The following is a 19253-nucleotide window of genomic DNA, read 5'->3' as shown; positions in this document are numbered from 1 at the left end:
GAATGTAGAATAATAAATGTTTAACATATTAATAATATAAACTTTATGTTTTATCAACTGTCATTGACATTTTCAGATTCTTCTTTAAAAATATTAGTTAACTTAACATTCTTTGAAAAGTTAAGATTTTATGACTGCCTTCCAAAGTTTCCAGGCCCTGGGTCGACAACTCGGCCTGGCGGAGATTGGCGGAGATCTGCACTCTGAGGAGTCTGCTAAATGCGTCTGCTAAATGCCTAAACTATAAACTGTAACCTGTGAGGAGAACCGTTCTAGTTAAGGCAATCAATTGTACATGGTTCAGCCCTTCAGTTCAGGTTCTAGAATGCTGTTTGAATATTTAAATCCCGCGTTCTCTACCACTGAAAAGGCGAGTCGCATGTCAACCCAACTACGCTCTCTGGGGGGGTCCCAAATCCGCTTTACTAATATACAGTGTATATATAATCTATAACTGAGTATATCCAGGTCTTGGTATAGCACGAAAATGCAGTCCAGTATACATTATTTTGTCACGGCCGTGGAGATGGTACAGTGATACACTGCATGTGTTACGTCCGATTCTGTGACCTGCCGACATTGCAGTGATGGCAGGACGCAACGGACATAAACAGAATTCAACAGGTAACCAAATCCGGTGCAACATGCGACACGTTACATCCAATAAAACTTGCATACAGGCTCACGCACACACAACATCTCGCATGTAACCCCAGCAACAGTATAAGAGGGAGATGGTGTGTTGACTGTGCAGACAGGCAGCTACGATGGCTGAGCATAGTGGCTAGTGACTGTTTATTCCATAGTGGTTTGTTCTGTGCGCTGTGCGAGTCTGGCCGCAGTGGTCCGCGAAGCATTCGCTGGTGGACCGTGACCACCTGCCTCAAAGCAATATTGATTTCATTTGATAATGTGCCCATCCCAAGCAACCGCGGGTCAGAAACTACATTATTTCACGGTTAAACAACGTACGCCTTTTCTATAAGGGTGGCTGGATGTGACCCTTTAGACCTGTTTATTTACTGTTTCGTTGATGTTTCTTCAGGGATTTCCTGGATTAAAAGGCTTTCCAGGAGATCCTACTATTCACATCATCCAGTTCCCAGGAATACATGTAGGTACCACCAATAATACTCAATATATTACACCAACCTTGGTCCCCCTAATATTACCAGACCTTAGAGAAGGAGCAGGTGCACTACTCTTCTGACTGTTTTACTGTGTAGAGATTAGGGATGTCAACATTGACAGTTTGGATATTAGTTTTTACGATTAGTTTGTATTTAAATATCTTTGAATATCATTTGCCTATAATTCACAAAATACAAGTTGCTTATTCTTGGATGCAATATCTAGGGTCAGGAATGCAGTTGATACTCCCTCCCTCTGTTTGTCCACACGGGGGCAGTAGACCACAGAGAACAACCAGTAGTACAAGAGGTCCTTGCAGTATTGGAGGTGCTGGTAGGATAGAAACTCCAGGAGTAGGGGTAAAATATTACCTGTGATAAAATAATTTGTTTTCTTGTAAAATATGTCTTTCCTGTTGTAACTAGCTGTTTCCTCACTGCAGGGGGATGTTGGAGTTGCGGGATTTCCTGGCCGTCCGGTAAGTTAAAATATTTGACAGCTGTCTCATAAAACAGCAGTTTTTCTTTGCACTGTATTGTCATAAAAGGTCAAAGGTCATGTACTTTATATCTAGTAGTAGAAACAGCCTCTGGAATTAATGTCTTAACTAAGTTAACCACCACTTAAAAAAACATTACACAGTGAGATGATGTGGACATTAATTGGTTATTTATTGACATTTTAATCAATTTCTGTATGTTAAAACATTACAGATGCTAGCTCTCAGTGCCATTTCTGAGGCAAAACTAAAGTCTATGAATGGGAAATCCTGAGCATCCAGCTGATTATTATTATTATTATTACTTAAAAAACATACATTAAGAGTGTTATTTGTGTATTTGTTTAATTTGACTTTTTAATTAGTATTTTTAGTTGCATGTCTGTATTGTATTTGCTTTGTCCAGGTCATGTGTCTCGAATGGGATCCTTTAATAAACATACCATTCAACTTAGACTTCACTAGTACTGATCGTATATAGTGCATACAGTAGATTATGCCTATCAAATTAAGAAATATTTAGGAAATATATATTACTAGTTCTCCTGAGATCCACTAGAAGGGACATTTATTACCCAAAACAAAAATTACCTAAACAAAAATATTGATTTTATTTTATTCAAAAGTAGGACAATTTTAGCTCTGCAAGGTCACAATGTGTCACCATGCGACACATTGCTAGCTCTATTTAAAGTAAGTATATTGGGCAAGTTGTGAAGAATCCATAAGGAGAAGGCGTTTCACCATTATGATGCACACAATGAGTGAGTGGATTTTGTCACGGTGCGACTCAGGAGACATAGGACCCAAATGTTGAACAGACAGTCAGAGGCAGAGATCAGGAACTCAGGAACGCAAGGAGAATAAGCACAAGAAATATACTGAGCATACTCAGTAGGAGAACAGAACACTGCAGCAACAATTACAAACTCACAAAGAAACTCTAGCAAGAGGGTATAAATAGACCAGGACTAATTAGACATAGGTGACCTCAACTACAATCAAGGCATGGTTAGGTTAGCAGTAGCACTACACAAGACACAGGTGAACAACCTTTGCCAATCAGCCAGTCAGGACAGGTGAGACAAGACAGGTAGCGGCAACAAGGCAAAACAGGAAACACTAGGACATCACCACAAAATAAAGGTATATAAGCAAGCAAGTAAAACCTACGTACACCATAGAGAACAGGAAACACAAAATATCACTACAAAATAAAACACAGAAACAGATCCTGACATATTTATAAAATACTTTATTACAATACTCTTTGTCTCACAGGGAGAGCAGGGTCTGCCTGGTCCTACAGGTCCAATTGGTCCAGTTGGACTGGATGGAACGAATGTGAGTCTAAAGATAGTTTTTTGTTATTATTATTCACAAAGCAATGCGCCTGATGCACAATATTAAAATTGTCTATCTCTCTACATCTGTCTGTCTGTCTGTCTGTCTGTCTGTCTGTCTGTCTGTCTGTCTTTCCAGGGATTCCTTGGTACTAAAGGTCTCAGAGGACCTCCTGTAAGTTCTCATATGATTTTAATGAGGAGAATAATAAACATATATTAAAATGTAATTACATTTACATTCTATGTATGATTTATCATTCATATTCAGCACAACATCAATCCACAGGATTAATCATATCTTCCTCTCCTCCCCATTCCTCCTCAGGGAGAGAAAGGCAGGTCTCTGCCAGGACAGAAAGGAGAGGAGGTAAACATTAGTAGCATTGTAATAATGTATTTTTATCATTATTATATAAACCATATTGTTATTATTATTATAAACCATATTATTATAAACCATATTATTATTATTATTATAAACCATATTATTATTGTTATTATTGTAATACTGTATTAGGATTATATACAGTACATACATTGTAACACTATTATTTTCCAGGGAGACCAAGGTCTTCTGGGGCCTCCGGGGCCGTTTGAGTATGTCGACCCTCCAGTGGACCTTTATATCAAAGGCGAACAGGTACACAGAATACTGCTTACAACAGGTACACAGAATACTGCTTACAACAGGTACACAGAATACTGCTTACAACAGGTACACAGAATACTGCTTACAACAGGTACACAGTGTACTACTGTACTGTAAGTACTGCTTACAGCAGGTACACAGAGTACTACGGTACTGTAAGTACTGCTTACAACAGGTACACAGAGTACTACTGTACTGTAAGTACTGCTTACAACAGGTACACAGAGTACTACTGTACTGTAAGTACTGCTTACAACAGGTACACAGAGTACTACTGTACTGTAAGTACTGCTTACAACAGGTACACAGAGTACTACTGTACTGTAAGTACTGCTTACAACATGTACACAGGTTATTACTGTAAGTATTGCTTGCAACAGGTACACAGTACTACTGTAAGTACTGCTTACAACAGGTACACAGAGTACTACTGTAAGTACTGCTTACAACAGGTACACAGCAGATACACAGGTTTTGTTTATAGTAATATGTGGGTTTTGTTTATAGTAATATTTGGGTTTTGTTTATAGTAATATGTGGGTTTTGTTTATAGTTCTATGTGGTTTTGTTTAATAGTTCTATGTGGTTTTGATTATTGTATAAGTATAATGGGGTTTTGTTCATAGGTCTATGTGGTTTTGTTCTACATCATTCTAACTGTGATCTGTATTCTAGGGGATTAAAGGAGAGAAGGGCCTGTGTGGAACCAACGGACTAAATGTAATTAATCATCTATCTATCTATCTATCTATCTATCTATCTATCTATCTGTCTATCTATCTGTCTATCTATCTATTACATTTTCAATCAACCAATAGTAAGGAGTGTGTGTGTGTGTGTGTGTGTGTGTGTGTGTGTGTGTGTGTGTGTGTGTGTGTGTGTGTGTGTGTGTGTGTGTGTGTGTGTGTGTGTGTTTCAAGGGTTTCACTGCATTACCAGGCATCAAAGGAGAGACAGGAATCCCAGGATTTCCTGGTCTGAGGGTAAGACAATAACATGTACACACTACACATACACAGTTACACACACTTCCAGGTTCATTTGATGAAGATCATTTGTACAAACTTAAAACTAGGGATGAGTGGGCCTTTGCAGTGGTCCCACTCTTTGGAACGCTCTACCTTTGAATATAAAAGACGCTGAGTCAGATGACTGTTTTAAGAGTCTGTTAAAAACACATTTGTTTCGTAAGCACTTTGTTTTATAACGTTTTACTTTGTTCATTTTCATATTTTATTACCCTTGTAACTTGTTTTATTGTTTATTTTGTGGTTCATTGTGCAGCACCACACACACACACACACACACACACACACACACACACACACACACACACACACACACACACACACACACACACACACACACACACACACACACACTTGCTTGCATGACAATATTCAGAGAGAACCATCTGTCTTGTTTTTCAGGGTTACCCTGGAAACCCCGGTCTCAAAGGGTTACCAGGATTTAAGGTGTGTCTCAGACAGGAAGCAAGCCATGATTACAGTTGATGCTAACTGTTGCCAGGCAACAATTACAGATAATCTTACTCCCTCTCTACTCCTCTTCATTTCTACTCCTCTCTAGGGCTGTCACGATCATGACATTGTATTACTTGACGATTAATTGTCACACAAATAATTGTGATTTAATAGTATTTTGGGCTTTGAACATTGGGACATATAAATAAAAAATTGCATTTCTGTTTGGCTTTTAGGCTTTGTAAATAAATGTTGCACATGGCAGATAATGTATGAACATTTTTCAACATGGAAAGGATTATTATCGCAAATAATTGCGATAATCTCAAAATATTTGCGATCAAGGCTGTAATATTATGTAATAATGTTGACAGGCCTACTCCTCTCTAGTCCTTTCTACCTCTACTCCTCCTCTCTACTCCTCTATCCTCTCTACCAGTGTATAAAAAGCAGTTTGTCACTGACATTGATCAACCAGTAGAGGGCAGCACAATAATCTATGAACTGTTGTCTGTGTTCACAGGGAATGCTGGGCAGTCCAGGGCTTCCAGGTCTGATAGGAACTGATGGACCAAAGGTTAGAACTAGGAATACTAGGACTGTTTACTACTACTACTACTACTACTACTACTACTCCTGCTACTCCTGCTACTACCACTACTTAACTTAACTTAACTTATCTCCCACAGTAAGACAACAGTAGCACTGGTTACAGTTCATTTTTAAATGTATTTATTTTAATTATCCACAGTATCTCAAACAGTATATGGATCATTTCACTTCTAAACATCAACTGAGATATTGTGCACAGGCTTTTGTGGGCGCTAGAGGTCCTTGATCATCACTTCGGGTGGGTAGGCATAAGAACGTACGTCCAGTCGTGAAGGTTACATCATACAAAGGTTTATTCAGAAGAGAAGTTACAGTCTCAGAAGGTTAGCAGGTAGCATAAGCAGCTATCATGTGGTCCCAAATCTCTCTCTCCTCTCTCCTCTGCGTGGCCCTTATATATCATTTCAGTGCCCCTTGCTCGGACGGGGAATCTCCCTATCTCCTCCTTCCTTAGTTATTATTGCCAACGATTGTTGTGTTCTCACGTACACAGAGGAGAACACAACATATGCTTGCCAACACAACATGTGCTTGCCAAACTCTTTCCCTTTAATCATGTCGAGGTGACCCTTACCTTATTGTTAATTCAATACTCTTTCACCATTGTTCTGTCTTCTCACTGTTTCTCTATGGCAGGGGTTACTAGGCCACGGTGCTCTTTGGCTGCCCCTACCGGGCCTTTGTTTCTAACTCTGGGCCTACGCTATCATGGAATGTTTTGGTGATTGGAACACCTGTGTTCCAATCACACTGTTTCAATCTCAGCCTTCATATCCTTTAAGGCCGGGGAGATTGTCTGTGCTGTTTAACCCTTAATTCTCCCACACTTTCTTTGAAGTTCCAACAGTATCTAATTCAGTTTCCAAAAAATCCTTTAGGTTTAAAGCTCCTTCTGACTGGAACAATCTACCTGTTCATATTCGGTCAATAACATCTCTTCAATTGTTTAATTCTCACCTTGAAATTACCTGTTCATGTTTTCACTAATTATCAGTATAACAGATCTATATGACGCAATGATTCATATATGTGCTCTGTGTATTGTTGTGTTATTGTTGTATGTTTTGTTTCCCCCCCTTGGTTGATGTTGTTTGATTTTTTTTTGCTTTCTTCTAAATATATGTATTATTATGTATTCTGTAATTGTGGACCCCCTTTAAAACGAGATGGTTCATCTCAAGGGGTTATTCCCAGTGAAGAATTTCAACACATTACTACTACTACTACTACTGTACCACCACTACTGCTTGCTACTTGCTTGATGTTCTGTGTAAAGCACATTGAATTGCCTTGTTGTTGAGATGTGCTATACAAATAAAACTGCCTTGCCTTGCCTTGCCGTACTGCTATGCTATTGCTACTGCTACTGCTACTGCTACTGCTACTACTACTACTACTACTACTACTACTACTACAGTACTATTGTGTCCCTTGAAAATGTTTGGTTGTTCTGTTGCTTCATTAAAGGAGTAGTAGTTCGGGCATTGTTTCACTGTTCTCGCTGTTACTTGCAATAGTCCAGTCTTTTTTTATTATTACATTTTTGGTGCCAATTGGTGCCCAGCCCAGTGCTGGTTGAGGGCCCCATGTGTCACAGGTTCGACAGTTAAGCTGCACCCTTTAAGCTTCACTGTATGCAGAAATGTCACTCATAGGGGACAAAAAAGGCTGAAATTTTATGGAAACACATTGGTGCACCTGTTATACACTTAAATGTGTCTCAGACTGTTCTTTACAACACAAAATGATTTGTCTGTGTCTGTTTCCCAGGGCGATACGGGAGAGCGAGGCCCTAAAGGAGCCACAGCGTATGAACAAGTTGACAGCAATGGTAAGAAAGAAAGAAAGAAAAGTTCTGCTGTCATCTGTTCCACTTCAGTTTGTTCCTCGCTCTTGTCCTCTCTTTGATCTTGTCCTCTCTTCTGCTCTCCCTTCTCTTCTCTTCTCCTACCCTATATCTTCTTTATGCTCTTTAAATGTATTTCTCCTCTCTTGTCCTCTCCTCTCCTCTCCTTCTCCGCTCATACAGTATCCTTTCTTCTCCCGTTTCTTATCCTATCCTCCCCTTTCGTCATCCTATCCTCTCCTCTCTTCTCCAATTTTGTATTTTTCTCTACTCTTCTTCCTTCACCTTCCTCACTCCCTTCTTTTATCCCCTCTTTCTCTTTTCTTTTCTTATCCTCCCATTTCTTACCCTTTACTCTCTTCCTCTCCTCTCTTCCTACTGAGAAATCGAACAAACAACTCAAACTATCTGTTTATTTATTGGTTTGTTTGTCTTCTGTTGTCTGTTGTCCAGTGGTGGACAAAGTACTCAACCCCAGTACTTAAGTCAAAGTATAGATACTCCTGGTCAAATATTACTCAACTAAAAGTAAAACTCAAGTAAAGCACAGATACTCAAATATTTAGTACAGTACAGTACTCAATTAAATGTACTTTGTTACTGTCCACCTCTGCTATTGTCTGTCTACTTAGTTTGTTGTCGTCACTGTTTGTCTCCTTCACATGATGTCATCATTGTGGGTCCATCCTGGATGACATCATCACTGTGTGTGTCCGTCCTCAATGACATCATCATTGTGTGTCCGTCCTGGATGATGTCATCATTGTGTGTCGGTCATTCGATGATGACGTCATGTCATTGTTTGTCCGTCATGGGATGATGTTATGACTGTGTGTCCACCGTGGGGTGATGTCATCATCGTCATCATCATCGTCATCATCATCCTCATGTTTCTGTGTGACTTGTGGTGTCTGATGTCATCATAATGTGAATGCAGGCCACCATTGCCGGCACCGATGCCCACCTTGTAATGGTGAGCACATACTGTACTATGTACTACAGTCATTCTGCCAGTGTTCTGCATGTGAAGTAGCCAGGGCTGTAACTTAATCGATTTTTTAAAATAATCGATTAAGTAGATTAGTTTGATTAACTGTTGCACCCCTGCTACACATGCTACTGTTACAACGGAAAGCATCACTGCTACTATATATATATATAGTTATATATATATATATATATATATATATATATATATATATATATATATATATATGAGCGTGTGTATATATATATATATATGTGCGTGTGTGTGTGTGTGTGTGTGTGTGTGTGTGTGTGTGTATATATATATATATATATATATGTATATATATATATATGTATATACATGTATATGTATATACATGTATATATATATATGTATATGTATATATATATATATATATACACACACACACACACACGCACACAAGGTGAACGAAATAAACTAGGTCACTTCCTGAAAAGATCTGTTCAGTCAGTTCAGTTGCAAATGCTTCGTTTCTTCCCTCACTGGACTTTCCAGCACTTTGGAAAACCTGAAAAAGTTGTAAATTGTGCTACCTGTATATGAATAAAGTGGATTGGATTGGATATAGCTCTTCTTCCTCAAAATGACACAGTCAGTCAGGCATTTAGTATCTCTGGCTGCAGTCAGTGAACGGCATGATCCCGCTCAGACCGAGACAAGACCAAGACAATTAAAATGTGGCCTCAATAACGGATTCGAGACCAAGATCGGTATTGATATTGAGTGCTTCAGCCCTACTGTACTGATTCTTTGTACTTGTGTAAGGGTGTGTAAGCTTAATTACAATCATGTACTGAACACCCATGATTAATAACGTACTACACAAACGTGCACAGGCTACTTCTCAGACATTAGCTGGAGGCTGCACCATGTGTCCAGGCAACCTAAACACCAGTGTGTTTTTAAGCAGACAATGAAAGTCACCATTAGAAACAAACTCCTGGAAACAGAACAAGTGTCACGTTGTGTCTTTATGTTCCAGGTAATATTGGAGATCCAGGGCCTGCTGGTGTGCAAGGAGAACCAGGAGACATAGGGTTGATGGGGATGCATGGACCTCCAGGTCCCCCTGGAGTATCTATAGTTGGTCAGTGCTTATTGTGTGTGTATTCTGCGTGTGTGTATTCTGTGTGTGTGTGTGTGTGTGTGTGTGTGTGTGTGTGTGTGTGTGTGTGTGTGTGTGTGTGTGTGTGTGTGTGTGTGTGTGTGTGTGTGTGTGTGTGTGTGTGTGTGTGTGTGTGTGTGTGTGTGTGTGTGTGTGTGTGTGTGTGTGTGTGTGTGTGTGTGTGTGTGTGTTGTGCTTTAGTGAGCTACTAGGTTTGTTTTTTATGCTTATGCTTGTGTTGACATTACCATGTAAGTGGCTCATAAGCTGCACAAATACAAGTACACAGGGGAAACTACTGCTAGCTGGAATGACAGTGACACTTCTGAACTGGACCAAGAAGCAGACATGGTGGATTCTATAGCAGTTGCCTCTGGTTTTGTTAGGCGATGGCCCTCGATATTTATGCATTATTTTCATATTTTCATACTGATTTCAGTTTAGACTTTTAGGTGAATTGTACAGTACATGAGCACTTTTGAGCTCACCTGTAAAATGCCCATTATTTCTATATACCCAGGCTGATGCCCATTGCGTGTGTGTCTCCCCCCCATCTCTCTCCCCATTTCCTGTCAGTTTACTGTCCTGTCCAAATAAAGGCATTAAAAGCCCCAAAAAATATCTTAAAAAAATAAATAAAAGAGAGAGAGATTACACACATGTATCAATAAACCAAGTGTAGCGATATGTAATGGAAAAGTAATTAAACCCCTCTTTCTCTGTTTTCTTCTTAAAATTGCTAAATACAAAGCACAAGAACTTGGTATTCATAAAATTGATTATTTGCATTGCAAAAGGATTCGATACGATTATTTGCATTGCAAAACGATTCGATACGATACAAAGTCAAACGATACGATATTTTTCTGTTGGCATATCGATATAGTAGATCGTTGAAAATTGTAATCGATTTTTCGATGCAGTTACTATATCGTTACACCTCTAGTATGTATGTATAGATTGTACAGTTTACAGCGTGTGCAATATATATTTTTTACTTTTATTTATTCAATTTTGTTGTATTGTTTAGCTATTTTGCTTTCATTACTGCCTGCAATGTTGCCACAGCTGTTTTTTTGTAAATGCATGTGACTGTGGAACCTCTCTCAGGTCCTCCGGGTGCGGTAGGACCTCCAGGTGAACCAGGTCCTAAGGGGACAAAAGGAGGGCCAGGTCAGGTGTTTGCAAATGGTCCATCACCTGGAGAGCCGGGGAAACCAGGCCCTGTGGGGTCGAAAGGCCTGAAGGGAAGACAGGGGACCCTAGGTATATCATCGCGCGCGCACACACACACACACACACACACACACACACACACACACACACACACACACACACACACACACACACACACACACACACACACACACACACACACACACACACACACACACACACACACACACACACACACACACACACACACACACACACACACACACACACACACACACACACACACACACACTATATATATATAGACTAATAGTTTCTAGTTACATTCTCTTCTGTGTGTGTGTGTGTGTGTGTGTGTGTGTGTGTGTGTTGCAGGTGCTTTCTGTCGTCCAGGTTCTCCAGGTGAAGATGGAGATACAGGTGAACTGGGTCCACCTGGATACGGCGGTTTCCCTGGAAATAAAGGTACCACTCAGTCAGTAATGGTACTACTGGAAATTATATCTTACAATGTTTGGTCATCTTCATCTCTAATGTCAACGTCAGGTGAATAGTCTTTCATTCACCTGAGTGCATTGATATGAAAATGGAATTCTGTGTGTGTGTGTGTGTGTGTGTGTGTGTGTGTGTGTGTGTGTAGGCAGTGCAGGGGAGTGTGCATGTCCTCCCACTCTGGTGGTTGGCCCTCGTGGACTCATCGGAGAGATGGGCTTTCCAGGGTCATCAGGAACACCGGGGTTGCCAGGAGAGCAAGGAGATACCGGTTTACCTGGAGATGCTGGGGGTCATGGCTTCGAGGTCAGTATTTCTGGTGTGATAAAGATAATAACAATATATTATATAACAAAAGGAGGAGAAGGCGTAGAAGGATCAGAAGAACAAAATGTAGCAAGAGGACAGTTTAAGGAAGTGGAAAGAAGAGGAGATAGAAAGAGAAGAGAAAGTAGCAGGAAGAAGATCTTCTATATCAGCGTGGTTTAAACTTAAACCCTCTGGACTATTAAACTGGAATTGAGTTGGCTCTGTATTTGGACTGGTTTTTTCCATCTACACCAAAACTCTTCAGCAACAATAACAACAGCTATTTTCGTCTAGTGTTCCCCCCAGAATACGGATGCAGGGGTTCAAGTGGTTAAAAAGGAACTTATGTTATGTATTATTACCTGTCTCTGTGTTGCAAAGTTGTTTTTTCTTGTCTCTGAATTGTCAGCTGTTATTTACCGTCCCAACGCATTCTCACTCCCATTGTATCAAATAGGTGACGAGTTGGGACAGATTTGACCACGCGTCACCCGTTTGACGCGATGAAATTAAAGCGTGCGATCATTTACGGGAGCAGAATAATAATACGATATAATGATCATCATTCATTACCACGGGGATGCAGGGGTTAATAGGTGGACGAGTTGGCAGTGCTGCTTCCTCCTGTAGCCTAAAATCTCCTTCAATCTTGAAATGTCAACTTTAAATATGGCTCATTCCTTTTTAGACAGCCACTAATTTTCTGCACTATCGATACCAGTCGCGCTTTCTCCTATGAAAAATGAAACCCTTGACCAGATTAACCCTGGCATCCCTATTTTGGGCAATGTTCTTTTTACTTTTTTATTTTTTATTTTATAGTGATCTACAAGCTCTATGCGATGAGCTTGTAGATCAGCTGTAACAAAGTTGAGCCAAATTGCATGAGAGAGGGATATTGAAAGACGAAGCAACACAGTTCACCTTTCGATCTGTCCCTCACTTTGGCTTCACCTTTGTTCAGAATGCTGCCTTAAAAACTAGCTACAAGAGTGTTGTACTTCATAGAAATATGGTGGGCCTGGATTCCAAATGAGGCTTGCTAGGAGTTATTATTTATCTTATTGTTGCCAAGGTATGATTTCTCTGTCTCTGTATTTCTAGGGTCTCAGAGGTTTCCCAGGGATCAGAGGGCCAACAGGTCAGAAAGGTGACCTCTTCATCATGGATATCAAAGGTGGGATGACCTTAAGGACTTGTTTCAAACACTACTAAAGCTACTACTACTTTATAATACTACTGCAAACTGAAGACTATTACTAATAACTATTACTACAACTAGTAATACAAACTTGTATTACCTCTACAACTTTAAAGCCATACTGTGTAACATTGTTTTCAGTTGTTTTATTTTGGCTACACGTACTGGTAGCTCTGTGTCATTACAGCGTTTGTTGATAGGGAAAGAATGAATCTTGCAGGGTCCTAGCGCTAAAGGATATTTTGGATCACAACCGCACGTCGCCAGGAATGGTATTTATTAACGCTAAAATACATAAATAGATCAATTTCCAGAACATTTCTGGTGCCTATGTCAGTGAAAAATAACACAGCACAGTAGGGCTTTAAGCATGCTGTACACATACACCTTCTCACTCAACAGCAATGACCGAACGTCAGATTCGGACACGAAAGGTATCTCTTTTGTGTCAACGTTTAAGGTAGACCGAGTCACGTGACTCACGATGTGAAAGAGAGCAAGGTGATGTTGCCATTAAAAACATTGAAAACACCTCCAAAACGAGGCATGTGCATCGCCAGAAGTAGACTTGAGGCACACCCAATTGAGGTCACAGCCGAGTAAGTGCCTGCTTCTGCTGACTCAGTGACGTTTTAGTTGCGTAGGCCTACCGATGTGGTTGGAATCTGTTATGATTCTGTCCTCATCGACATGGATATGACTTTCGGTCAGATGTTGCCCAAGCATCACTATATTATGAACTGGGCATGAGAAGGTAGTGACGTGTCATAGGTGTTTGGGGTATGTTGTCACATTTATAAATGTACATATATAGTATGTTCGTGTTAATCAAATGTGGTCTTGCAGCAGACTTCAGGTGTCTGTAATTCTCCATCACTCTCTCCTGCGAGCCCTTTTTTTTATGTTTCACTGCCCTTGCAGTTTGGCTCAGCACCAACATCGGAGGATGTGTGTTCTTGAGTGTGACTAATGCCCCCTACACACTGCACGACTTTCAAAGTCATCAGATAGTCGTCACATCATCACTGCACGGTTCACACTAAACACATTTTTTTGTGTGTGTGTGTGTGTGTGTGTGTGTGTGTGTGTGTGTGTGTGTGTGTGTGCGTGTGCGCGCGCACACGCGCTTGTGTGTGTCCAGGTGAGAAAGGTGAGCGAGGCCAGCTAGGGCCCCCAGGTAGACCTGGCTTTACTGGGAGGAGAGGAGGAGATGGCACACCAGGGTCCTCAGGGGACATCGGCCCTGAGGTATTATGGACACACACAGATCACAGTCAATTTACGTCCTATTCGCTTTACTACCTTTTGAATCTTTTGAAAACATGTCTGGAACGAACTCCTCCTAGACCGTCTGTCCAATTTCAGACACATTTCAGATTGTGGGACTTGGGACTGTGCTATTAAAAAGAATATCAAAAGAATGTTCCTATTCCAGGTATAATTCTTGACCGCTTTATACTAATGCAATGAAACATAACAGAAATGTTTGTTACTTGATTCTAAGACTGACTGCATAGTTTAGCACTCTGTAATACTTTTTTCAAATTTTGGTGAATAACTCATGAACAGTGGGGGGGCTAAATAAGCCACTTGCTCTTCATCACAAGTTGTAGCCTGTGTTTAGTTTTCTAGTCCCTGCCCTTGGGTGTCTGGCCCTTCATTGCTGCTTGCAGCTATATTTTTTATTTAGATGTTTAATACTTGCTTGTCTGGACTTTTCCGTACCTGGATTTGCTGCCACTGTTGTGTCAACCAATTTCCCCCAAAGGATCAATAAAGGCCATATTATTTTCCATTATCTTATGATATCACAATATTCCAGGCATTTTATTCTGGTTTCTCACTGTTTGTTGTTATTGCCAGGGTGACAGTTTCTCTGGATTTCCTGGAGACAGAGGTTATCCAGGGTTCCAGGGACTGAAAGGCTTAACAGGACAAACGGGGGACTCAGGCCCTGGCCTGGTTGGAGCCGTGGGAGAGAGAGGGGCCCCTGGAGACCCAGGACCCGATGGACGTAATGGCAACACAGGACCTAAAGGAGTTCAAGGTAAAACAGGAGTTACATCAGTTAGATCAGCAACATTGCAATGAACCAATAGTAAGGAGTGCAAGGATCTGATTCCAGACCAGCAACATTAGAATCAACCAATAGTAAGGAGTACAAGGTTACAATCCTAGATCAGAGACATCACAACGAACCAATAGTAAGAAGTACAAGGGTCAGATCCTAGATCAGCTACATTACAGTGAACCATTAGTGAGGAGAATAAGGATCCGATCCTAGATCATTGCTATTGCAGTCAACCAATGGCGTGCAAGGATTAGATACTAGACCATACCAAAGAGATGATAAATAAATGTAAGTGTGAAAGTGACAGAATTATAATAGAGACGAAGAATAAAAGTAGAAGAGAGCTGAGCTGATCCTGTGGTCTCTGCTATCTATTAAACAACGGCAATATTTTTTCAGGGGAGAGACTTCCTTGTGCTCCCAGAAGCCCTGGACCCCCTGGAGAAAAGGGACAAGCTGGAGAGCCAGGTAAACATGAGTGCAACACTTCGTGTCAGCGACTTATCCTGTAAGTTAGCGTTGAATTGGCGACAGACTGAATGGTAGACACACACGCACGCACGTACGCCACACACCACACACACACACACACACACACACACACACACACACACACACACACACACACACACACACACACACACACACACACACACACACACACACACACACACACACACACACACACACACACACACACACACACACACACACACACACACACACACACACACACACACACACACACACACACACACACACACACACACACACAGCAGGTAGTGGCCATGCACTGTAGTACAGTAGGTTGACACAAGCCAAGTTCAAATACTGCATTCACACAACAGTCTTGAGAAAGGATTCTGCATCGTCATTTGTAACTTCTTTATCATTACTTTTAATATGTTGCTCCTACCCATAGCTGTTTCTACCTGCTGTAGAGGTAGTATCGTGTATGAACATGGAGTAGGTAGCCTATGTTTAATAATGTCCTGTCCATCTGTCTGTCTGTCTGTGTGTCTGTCTTTCTGCAGGTCTCCAGGGGGAACTAGGTCCACAAGGTTTCACAGGCCGCACTGGGCCTGATGGAGTGAAGGGACAGAGAGGAGACAATGGTCTGTCCGGACCCTCAGGACTCATGGGTACCACCTCGAACATGTGTTCTATGTCGTGTGTGTGTGTGTGTGTGTGTGTGTGTGTGTGTGTGTGTGTGTGTGTGTGTGTGTGTGTGTGTGTGTGTGTGTGTGTGTGTGTGTGTGTGTGTGTGTGTGTGTGTGTGTGTGTGTGTGTGTGTGTGTGTGTGTGTGTGTGTGTGTGTGTGTGTGTGTGTGTGTGTGTGTGTGTGTGTGTGTGTGTGTGTGTGTGTGTGTGTGTGTCTGTCCATGTGTCTCATAGTGTGATTTAAAAAAATAGTGTGGTAAAAAAAAAAAACTGTTCAATTAGTGTCAATTAGGGGTGTATGAATCTTCTGCTATCCCACGATAGGCTGTCGATTTGATTCAAAATGATTCTCGATTTTCAAAAATCCATTCGAAATTAAATACAAAAATCAATCAATTTTATCAGTTCTAATTCACAATTCTTGCCTACCTGCTCAACCTTTATGACTGATGTTAATATTTGTTAGCTTGCAAATAATAAATAACATTTGGCAAACATTAACTTAGTTCACAATCTTAACTTGCCTTATCCCCCAAGTCTGTTTACCTTTGCAACTGAGTTCAAAGAACATCGTCACTTGAGTATCTAGTTAGACGGGGTTAGAGGGGAACGAGAGGGTTTCCATAGATATAAGTGTCCGAGGAAGCAGCAAATAGGGAGCATGCTACTTGTTCCTACTCCATTTTAGCAGCCAGCAACGAACAGAGTGACACAGACGCTTGCAGCCGTAACGGCTACTAGTAGCCACATTGTTACGGAAGTTGGGAAGGCAAAGGCAAGTCAACATTAACAGGGTCATTCTTTTTCTTCCAAAAAAAAGAGCTTTAAGTCTAATTTATGCATGACGTGTTGTGCGTTGAAATTAGTTGACGCAACGTGGCGGCAACGCGTTATTTATTTGTATATATATTTATACGTACATATTTGCCCTCAATTCATTGTGTGTGTGTGTGTGTGTGTGTGTGTGTGTGTGTGTGTGTGTGTGTGTGTGTGTGTGTGTGTGTGTGTGTGTGTGTGTGTGTGTGTGTGTGTGTGTGTGTGTGTGTGTGTGTGTGTGTGTGTGACTCTAGGTGCTGTTGGCAGTCGAGGTGATTCAGGTAAAGATGGACCAGAGGGCGACAGCTTTGATGGACCTCCAGGTACTATTAATATAGTAATAATAGCATATTGATAAGGCCGCCCCAGTGTAGCGGTTAGAGCACACGCCTTTCAAGCGGATGGTCGTGGGCTTGAACCTTGCTGGGGTTAACCTCGCGTCACCAGTCTTTCCACCTCGGAGGAAAGCCTGGTCTGCGTTACTAAAGACCCATATGATCCGGTCTAGGCCACGCCTACTGAAAAAAAATAAATAATAATAATCCTCTTTCCGGATTGTCGCGATCCGGTTTTGCGGTGCCGCTTTGTTTTGGTTCTCCAATCCCTATTTAAATGGAATAGAATTTCCCCGTGGGATAATACGGATAATACAGACGCTAAATAGTCTCCGGAAAGTACACTCACATTTATATTAAAAAAATAAGCTAAACTACGCCGCCGCATCAAGGATTTTATAGGACGGACCTATTTTGGGGTGAGACGTCTTTCCGGTTTGTCGCGATCCGGTCGCTGATGACGCAGATGACGCGCCTGGTGACGTACATGTAGGACTACTTCCGCTCCTGACCGGATCATATACCCGAAAAGGAATGCTGCCCAGGCTAGCTGGGGTTGACGTCAGCAAGGGCATGCGGTCGCAATGGGTTCCTAACGCCAAATCAAATGGGTTCAGATCTGAGCCAAGTCTCCAGCAGAAGGCGCGTCTGAAGTGTTATAATTATCATAGTTGTAAAACATTATAATAATTTATAGTGTGTGTAAGTATAATCACAGTTATAATCTATTATAGTGTATTATGATTATCATAGTTGTAAAACATTATACTACCTTATAGTGTATTATGATCACAGTTGTAATCTATTATAGTGTGTTATAATTATCATAGTTGTAAAAAATTATATTACTTTATAGTGTATTATGATCACAGTTGTAATCTATTATAGTGTGTTATAATTATCATAGTTGTAATAAATTATAATAATTTATATTGTATTATAATCAGTTATAATCCATTATAGTGTATTATAATTAGCATAGTTGTAATACATTATAATTTATATTGTATTATAATCACAGTTATAAGGATCCATTTGGTTCCTACCGAACCAAATGGTTCACCCGCACGTGCACAGGTGATTTGCATTTGTATACAGGACAGTTGGCCACTCATTTACATTACATTGTTAGACAAAAAGCAGTGACCTCCATCTATGTTTACATTACAAATGAGTGTCAATGGCCGGAGTCTGCTACTCATACCTGTGGATTTGAGAGGGGGTACTTTTGTGTAATGGAAACGGAAGATATTTTGATGCGGTGTGTGGTGTGGTGTGGTGTAGTGTGGTGTGGTGTGGTGCTTAAGCTGCAGTGGAAAGGGGGCTTAAATGTCCTTTTCACATAGTTTTATTTACCTCTCCACGGACAGAGCAACGGATGCGTTTCAACCTAACAAGTCTTCCTCAGCGTTGTCAATCTGGAGTGCTGTGGGCTTTCTGCTTTGCAGCGCCTTCCCCAAATTATTGAAGCCCCTTGTGGATTAAAGGTGTAAACATTCAGCCACTAGCCATCGCAATACAATCTACAGGTTCCTGATTTCCCCAAGTCACGTCAGTAAGGCAGCATGCACTCAAGCAGTTTGTAATGCTGCTCCTGCCTACTACAATGGACTCTTTAGGAAAAAAAGGAAGCAACATATGATCCTAATTAATAGAGTACCAAAGACAATACAGTCAGCCAATATGCTCCTTTCAAAAAACTAAGTCTAGATCACCTTGTTGAATACCTGGGTGATTTGTCATATACCCATACTCTTATTTATTAACTCTTTGACTGCCAGAGCAATAGTGTTATAGTGAACCACTGCTGCCAGCAAAAACAGCGATTTTACTGTACCTTTGAAAAATCATGGAATATTATCCGTGTCCTCACGGAGATCAGCTCATTACACGCACAGGGTTGTCGTAGTAGAGGAAAAAATATATAGTCTGCTCGCGATCCTCCGCTCAAGAGCTATGGCCGTTTCAATGAGGCTTGTTTTGCCGTAAAGCAGGAGGAATGGAGATC

The 19253-nt window shown here is 40.9% G+C and overlaps 1 protein-coding gene across 2 annotated transcripts in view; it reads left to right on the top strand.

The window, feature by feature from the left end:
* Positions 1-19253, top strand: part of col4a4 (collagen, type IV, alpha 4) — a 92148-nt gene that overhangs the window by 40038 nt on the left and 32857 nt on the right. The window contains exons 8-29 of one of the 2 annotated variants that reach the window (XM_080428475.1): positions 1046-1114; positions 1574-1609; positions 2912-2974; positions 3113-3148; positions 3302-3343; positions 3536-3616; positions 4301-4345; positions 4546-4608; positions 5056-5100; positions 5633-5686; positions 7492-7552; positions 8505-8540; positions 9562-9666; positions 10795-10950; positions 11236-11325; positions 11501-11658; positions 12766-12838; positions 14004-14110; positions 14726-14909; positions 15333-15401; positions 15968-16075; positions 17165-17233. In XM_080428475.1, the coding sequence (XP_080284601.1) occupies positions 1046-1114; positions 1574-1609; positions 2912-2974; positions 3113-3148; positions 3302-3343; positions 3536-3616; positions 4301-4345; positions 4546-4608; positions 5056-5100; positions 5633-5686; positions 7492-7552; positions 8505-8540; positions 9562-9666; positions 10795-10950; positions 11236-11325; positions 11501-11658; positions 12766-12838; positions 14004-14110; positions 14726-14909; positions 15333-15401; positions 15968-16075; positions 17165-17233 (1750 nt within the window). The remainder of the gene's footprint in view (positions 1-1045; positions 1115-1573; positions 1610-2911; positions 2975-3112; positions 3149-3301; positions 3344-3535; positions 3617-4300; positions 4346-4545; positions 4609-5055; positions 5101-5632; positions 5687-7491; positions 7553-8504; positions 8541-9561; positions 9667-10794; positions 10951-11235; positions 11326-11500; positions 11659-12765; positions 12839-14003; positions 14111-14725; positions 14910-15332; positions 15402-15967; positions 16076-17164; positions 17234-19253) is intronic. The other variant, XM_080428476.1, reaches the window with a different exon arrangement.

The sequence above is a fragment of the Gymnoscopelus braueri genome (genome assembly GCF_963280865.1).
Source record: "Gymnoscopelus braueri genome assembly, chromosome: 5".
Taxonomy (NCBI): Eukaryota; Metazoa; Chordata; class Actinopteri; order Myctophiformes; family Myctophidae; genus Gymnoscopelus; species Gymnoscopelus braueri.
The sequence above is the reverse complement of the archived record's forward strand: the minus strand, read 5'-3'. Positions and strand labels throughout refer to the sequence as shown.